The sequence below is a fragment of the Glycine soja genome, chromosome 20 (assembly GCF_004193775.1).
Source record: "Glycine soja cultivar W05 chromosome 20, ASM419377v2, whole genome shotgun sequence".
In the NCBI taxonomy this organism is placed as follows: Eukaryota; Viridiplantae; Streptophyta; class Magnoliopsida; order Fabales; family Fabaceae; genus Glycine; species Glycine soja.
The window spans coordinates 29,587,196-29,594,700 of NC_041021.1; the positions used below are offsets into that span (position 1 = coordinate 29,587,196).

General features: G+C 35.7%; 1 protein-coding gene across 1 annotated transcript; it reads right to left on the reverse strand.

Moving 5' to 3' along the window:
• Positions 1-438: 438 nt before the first annotated feature.
• On the reverse strand, positions 439-7,158 carry LOC114401214 (U2 small nuclear ribonucleoprotein A'-like). Its single transcript, XM_028363676.1, has 9 exons — positions 6,851-7,158; positions 6,436-6,485; positions 6,117-6,286; positions 5,846-5,975; positions 5,532-5,737; positions 4,821-4,994; positions 1,672-1,722; positions 1,250-1,423; positions 439-678 (listed from the first exon to the last, which is right to left on the reverse strand). The coding sequence occupies exons 3-9, from the start codon at positions 6,237-6,239 to the stop codon at positions 673-675; spliced, it is 864 nt and encodes a 287-aa protein (XP_028219477.1). The 5' UTR covers positions 6,240-6,286; positions 6,436-6,485; positions 6,851-7,158; the 3' UTR covers positions 439-672.
• Between the last annotated feature and the right edge of the window lie 347 nt (positions 7,159-7,505).

Consider the following 7,505-nt stretch of genomic DNA (forward strand, 5'->3'; position numbering starts at 1 on the left):
TTAAGGATGGGAATAGGCTAGGCCGAATAAATAAGTCTAGTATGTTTAAAAAATTCAAAGCCTAAACCTTGTTTGCTATCTATCATAGGCTTTATTTTTAGTAGACATGACAATGGGGCAAGTACGGGTATTGTCTCCCCAATCCCTTACCCTGACTCCCCAACATATCTACATACCCGTACCCGATTTTTGGTTATCAAGAAAAACCTGAACCCGAACCCATACCCGATCAACTCGGGTATTACCCGTCAAAGTCAGGACGGATTCGGACGGATACCCACGGGTACGGATTTTCTTGCCATGTCTAATTTTTAGGTCTTGTCTGACCTATTTGAAAGTCTGGCTTGACTTGTTAGCCTATTTAAAGACCTATTTCATATTAAAGCTTTTATATAGATTTAACTTCTTGCTACGTAGGCTAATAAGCTCATTAGACCATTTGTGAAAAAACTCTAGGCAAATTCCATAATCGTTCTAGTGTAAAAATAATACAATTTAACACATATATAAAGGCCAAAGCAATGATTCACCACGAGTGAAATTGAAACATCCAGTTCTCAAGTAATGGAAGATTCATAAAGTACACCTCATGGAAAATTACCAAGAGTCTAACTCTAGAACCTGACATTAAAGAAGTCCACAGTGCTAGGACTATTTGAAAACCTTTTCACTCTAATCCTGCAAGAAAATAAAATGGAAAACTGAAGCATAGCTTACAATAATACTACCGCATGAAAACAGATAAAAGATAATGGTGTGAAATATGAACAGATCAACAGAAGGAAAAGACCAGAGACACTATTTATGGGAGGACATAACAAATACGCTATTTATGGCCATACAGGAGTAGTACTTTTAAGTTCTATCTTGTCTATATAGTTCAAATTTTGTATTATAATGGATATCTATGTTAATTTTCTTACTGTGCTTCATTAAGTTGCACATAAAATAGTGCTAAACTGCTATATGCAAACATCAAATACACACTTATAAACCTGCTTTCATGCATAATTTTATCATTGAATACCACCTAACTTATTATTATCCATTAGTTAAAATTAAACAATGATTGAGTACATTGAGCAGCAACTGCTTGTATGTTCAAAACAGATTTTGATAAAAGCATAGTTATAACACAATAGATAACTTCTGGAAACAAACAAAATAAAAATGCATGATGGAGGAATAATGATGTCACAAAGATATAGAATAAAAGTTTTGACAGACAAATGTCAATGTTGCCATATACCTGTTCCATTGAAGCAGAATCAGTATTTCTCTGCTCTTGTGTATCATTCGATTTGCCATCAGCTTGACTTCTATCATCATGAATCATGTCCTCATGTTTTTCATCAACATTATCCAACATTATATTATCACTCAAGCTTTTTAAATCTGCAGGAAGCTGACCAGACTTCAATGCCTGCAATCATGTACAATTGTACACCAATTAGATGTACCGCATTATTACAGTCCTTTTCATAATAGATAAGATAATTTCATAGGAGTCTCCCATCAGATCCTCCCTCTAGGTCTAACAGCAGGTCATTAGTTATAAATTATCCTATCATATTATTTAATGTAATTTCAATATTCTAAGTTAAGCATGAGTATTACACAAACAAACATTAAAATCCAATAAGCAATTATCTAATTTAGAAAAGCAGGCACCTTTTCAAGCCTAGCAACCTCTTCAAGAGTCTGAGAATTCACAATGGCAGCCTGCATAAAGCACAAACATGTCAACCATAGATAACCAAAATTAGCTGCCTGATGTACCAGCTTCTAAGAGAAGTTAACTCTAGTTTATGAATACAGTCATTAGCTATAATGTAGAATGGAAATGATTTCTTAGCTGAAGATAATATCACTAGAGCATGTAAAGTGATCTATCAGAAAATGGTTTAGCAATAAAAAAAATTATCACATGGGACAATAGGACAGTAGGTATACGCATCTTACAGCATAATTGTAACTTGTAGGACAATGAGTTACACGTTCAAGATAAAGCACGGTCAAATGGATAATTTAACAGCTCTTAGAGTTGGGGGCTAGACAATGAGCATTTTTTTTTTTTTTGGAAAGCAGACAATGAGCATTTAATGATTATTTCCTTTCCAAGTAGCTTAGTTAATAGTTAGATGGGTTCAATGTAACTTAGGAAGTTGTGATATTTTAATTGTTCTCTTGAAATTAGAATTAATTATTTGCTATCCACATAATCATTCTGATTATAAATAAAACCAATCTGCTGGGTGGAAGATTAACCCAGAAAGGCATATTCAAAATCGCTTTGCTTCTCTCACTCTCTTCTTAACTTGGTATCAGAGCTCCCAATCTAGGGGGGCTATGCTTCCCACACAAAAAGGGTTATTTAGTAGGTTTGACTGCGCTCTTAAAGCTGTCAGACTTTTCTGGCAACTGTCAGAATTCCAACGACTGTTTGGATTCCAGCAACTTTCCGGTGACTCAATAGAAAAAATGAGAGCCTTTTTTAGCAGCCTTGAAAAACCATCAGGTGCTTGTACATTGGCATATTCAGGTATGCTTCCTCTCATTTGGATTTAATGTCTCAAAAACACTTCTATCCCCTTGGATTTTAGATTTTGGAGCCACTGACCATCTCCATTTACATGCCTCTCCACCTATTCTCCCTGTCCTAGCAATAAGAAAATAGTAATTGCTGATGGCACTCTTATAACTGTAGCCAGTATAGGGAACATCCAAATAAATCCCTTCATAACCCTAAAAATTGTTTTGCATGTCCCAAAGTTGTCCACAAATCTTGTCTCTGTTCAGAAGCTTACAAATGGCATATCTTGCATTATTATTTTTTATGACCATTGTTGTGTATTCCAGGACAAGGAATCAGGGAGAACGATTGGACATGCCAGTGAAAGAAATGGCCTTTATCTTCTTGAAGAGTCTTGTGTACCAGTTTTAGAAGAAAACCAATTTCATTCATTCATTCATTCATGTTAGAGTCTCAATTGTCAAAAAAAGAGAAAATTCTACTTTTTCATTGTTGACTAGGACATTCCACTTTTGAAATCAATAAAGTTATGTTTCCATCTCTGTTTTCTGGCATAAAAAATGAATGCCTTCAATGTGATGTATGTGAAATTGCAAAACACAAGCGTGTACCATTTCCATCAAGTAATAAAAAGAGTACCTTTCCTTTTTACCTTGTTCATACATCTCCTATTCCAAATGTGTCAATGGCTTGCTGGTTTGTGACTTTTATTGATGACTGTACTCAAGTGACTTGGGTTTTCCTTCTTATACACAAATCTGAAGTAAGCAATGTCTTTCAAAATTTCATCTCATTGATTAAGAATCAATTTGGTGTATCCATAAAGAAACTAAAGTCAGACAATGGGAAGGAATCATTCATGAGCCTTCTTGTGTCCAAACACCACAACAAAATGGCATGGCAGAAAGAAAAAATAGGTACCTATTAAATCAAACTAGGGCATTATTGTTTCAAAAAAATGTTCCAAAAAGTTTTGGAGGGGAGGTTGTTCTCGCAGCTACTTATCTTATCCAATGTTGTTAATGGCGGATGGCGGACAAAAAAAAATATATGGCACTAGGAAGAGGAATTTTGTACAAAAGAAATGGGAATACAATACTTAAAGCTTATACAGATGTTGACTATGCAGGATCAATAACTCATAGGAGATCCACTTTCAGATATTGTACCTTTCTAGGAAGAAACTTGGTAACTTGGAGAAGTAAAAAACAAAATGTTGTAGCGCGATCTAGAGCTGAAGCTAAATTGCGGGCTATGGCACAAGGTATTTGTGAATTGCTTTGGTTAAAAATCATCTTAGAAGACTTGAAGATTAAATGGGATGAACCTATGAAGCTCTACTGTGATAATAAGTCAGCAATCAGCATAGCCCATAATCCTGTACAGCATGATCAAACAAAACACATTGAAGTGGATAGACATTTTATCGAGGAAAAGTTGGATAGTGGTTTGATTTGCATTCCATATGTGCCTTCACAAGGTCAAAAAGCAGGTATTCTCACTAAAGGATTGTGCACTCCAAATTTTGATAGAATAATATGCAAGCTGGGAATGGATAACATCTATTCTCCAGCTTGAGGGGGAGTGTTGGAAAGAGGAACATTTAATGATAATTTCCTTTCCAAGTAGCTTAGTTAATAGTCAGTTGGGTTCAATGTATCTTAGGAAGTTGTGATATTTTAATTGTTCTCTAGAAAACAGAATTAGTTATTTATTGTCCATGTAATCATTCTGATTATAAATAAAATCAATCTGTTGGGTGGAAGACTAACCCAGAAAGGCATATTCAAAATACTTTTGCTTCTCTCACTCTTTTCTTAACATGTAAAGGAAGATTAACTAAATCAATGTATTTTTCTTTCCTAATTAATGAATCACTTAGAAGTAGAACAGACACTGTAGGTCGGGTACTTTGTCTGGACAATGGTATTTAATAGGATTGATAGAAAGGACGTGTCACATATTTGAAGGTAACATGACAAGTCCTGGTTTAGCCCACTTATTTTTCGACTACAAGGTAATGGAATAATCTCTTAGGAATCTTTGGTTATCACTGAGTGTGTCCTACATTAGACTTTGGAATAGCTTCCAATGGTTTGCAGTTAAGTTATGGGTAGAAGCAAGGACACCTCATCTACAATTTTTAGCACGCAACATCAAATGCATAAAATGGAGAATGTATTAATTATAGATCAGAATTGAGCATGAATGCATGACAGGTATGTAACATGTTCAACCCTACAGTAATAAGCCTTAAATAAATTGGCAAGTTCAAGTATCATTGTACCTTAATAGCAATAATTTGCTCAGGTGTAGGAGCAACCACTTTGGGCGTCTGTTGTTCCTCAATCGCTTCAGAAACATTTGGAGTTTCACCAGTTGAAAATGTTTTTGCTGGTGTCCTTTGAATCTCTTCTATAACTTCTTTTGAAGCAAACAAGTTTTTGGCTTCCAACCGTTCCTATTAGTTATTGAATATAACAAACCATCAAAAGAAGGGAATATAATTGAAGGGTATGCGAAATTGGAAACTAAAAAATATACCTAACTACAGATAGAGCCTGTGCTATGCACAGGCAGGTCAGAGAAATTGAGAAAGAAAGACCAAAGAGAGAGTGAAGTAAAAGAGAGAAAAAAAAAAAAAAAGTTGGCCATACTACATGGCTGGAGAGATTTTATATTAGACACATAAACCTTGCACCCAATTTGTGGGTAGAATTTGAAGTCATTCAGTATACGAAAGTTTAAGCAAAGCAACAGCTAAAGCAGCCTGGCGAAAAATTAATCCATAATCTATGGGTACATATAGTTATGCAGTAAAATTGCCCCACTTGGCCTTAGCATTCAGTGCCAGCCACTGGTAGTTCTGTTTTTCAAGCATAAAATGCTGATTTGTTTATTGAATGCCGACATTACCAGAACATCTTATCTTTCATACTTCATTTCAAACAACAAACCCAATTAAAGATACGTATGGGCAGGGGGCGGGGGGAATTACCTTATTTTTCACTTTCTTGAAATCTAACACCCGGAGGGATTTCAGGTTGTTAATAACATAAAGCCTGTAATTAGGTTTCTTTGTAATATTGTTGTCCAGCAGACTAAGGAAGTGCAGCTTTGGAAGAGATGCTAAAGGATCAATTTCAACCAAGTTTACAATTCTGTTGTTTGTGAGAACTAGAGTGTGTAAATTTGGCAAGAACTCTGCAATACAAAATGAAAGTAAGGTACTGTGTAGCTTACAACTGGAAGGAAAGAGAGCGCAAACATGAGGATGTGCAGTTCAAAGAAAGTTCAAAGTTCAAATTGTACCTCCGATGTTGGGATTAATTCTAGTAATCCTGTTGTTGTTAATGAGCATTGTGCCCAACCGGTTAAGATATGGTACATTTTCAAGTTTAACAATCTCATTGTCAGATAAGTCTATTGTGTCAAATTGGTCCTGCAGGAAAATCCATTGCAAATTTATGAACACCAGGATGAAGTTTTTTTATAATTGAAGCATATATAAAGAGAGAATCATAATAATATATACTTTCAAATATAAGGGGAAACTGAAAGGAAGGAAGATTAAATTTTGCACCTCAGTAGCACCCAAGTTTTCAATTACAGCTATCTTGTTGCCTCTGAGATCTAACTCACGCTCTTTAATCGTGTTGAAGAAATGAGGGCTTTTCCAAATCAAGTCAGCAGTGAGCCTTACCATGACTTCTACCCACTCAGAGTACAAAAGGAACAGATAGATAGTAGAGACTGCAAGAATTGAACTTATCAAATTACAAAGTGTACTTTGGTTTTACAAAACAAAAACAATTTACTAATTTAATAACCACAGAAAGAATAGCCACTGGTTCTCTAAGAAATGGAAAACAGAAAGAAAGATAGCCCAAAACAACTCTTACAAGGTGATTTTGCTGCTTTCCAGTGAGAGGCGGGAAATGAGGATTCAAACCTGTTGATAAGTCATGGAAAAGGATAACACTGTCAATCATAAAGCACATTCCATAACTTGAGCAGCTTCAAAAGATACATGTCAATCATAAGGCAGCTTCCATAATTTGTTGCCCGAAACGGGAAGTGTGTATGTCAGTCTGTCTGTATGTATGTGTATCAATTTCAAAACTCAACAAGTAAATAACATCAATTTGACTCGAATTTTCATTGCATTAAAACCCTATTCAACCTATGAAATTGGGTATAAATCTAACAAGGAATAAAAATCATAATCTTAGCCATTCAAAATACAGAAAAAAAAAAACGGACGATTTTCGTGGTTTCATGGATTGATTGCAGAAATGAGGTGTTGCAGACTCTTACCGATTTGGTTTTAGAAAGTTGAGTGCGGCTTTGAGAAAGAACGGAGAAAACGATAGTAGAGTTCAAATGCTGCTGCAAGTGCGAGCTGCGCGGTGCGTCTTTCACAAGCAGCTAGCTTCGATCGTGGGCTGATCCTGACCCGCTTTATTTAGGGCTGACTAGGATGGGCCTCTCTTGAGGCCCCTCTTTAAATGGGCCTCGCAATTCCAAAATGGAGGCATGTTTCACACCTCTTTGTCTTTTTCTCCATCAGCGTCTTCTTTCTTGCAAGGAGTTGTCGACTATGGTCTGTGGTGTTTGATGGTGGTATTTGCATGGAGCCGTGGTGTGGGGAGGTTAGGGGGAGGTGGGGCAAGATGGTGTTTTGTTTATTTGAGTCTTTTGGAGGTGCAGGAAGCAATTTACTTAAATGGGACTGACTGGATGGGCTGATAAGGAGGGTTGGCCCAACGAGGGTCCAATTAACGGCGGGAATTTCTTTATCCATTTAAACAGTCACAAATTTTCAAAATCAAATTCAAAGCACAGTAATGAATATATTTTCAATTATTATTTATGTAGAAATAATATAATATAAAATCAAAATACAGAAGGATTTATTTAAATCAGCGAGAATAATTTTTTCTGTAAATATTACGTTACACTTTTTGTTAAA

Bases quoted from the DNA above. Each gene is read 5' to 3' on its own strand.
- LOC114401214 (XM_028363676.1), bottom strand. From the start codon at position 6,239: ATGGTAAGGCTCACTGCTGACTTGATTTGGAAAAGCCCTCATTTCTTC. The intron at 4,995-5,531 runs GTAATTCCCCCC...AATAACTAATAG, and splicing joins TCAAGAAAGTGAAAAATAAG to GAACGGTTGGAAGCCAAAAA. The intron at 1,723-4,820 runs GTACAATGATAC...TGCTTTATGCAG, and splicing joins AGCAAATTATTGCTATTAAG to GCTGCCATTGTGAATTCTCA.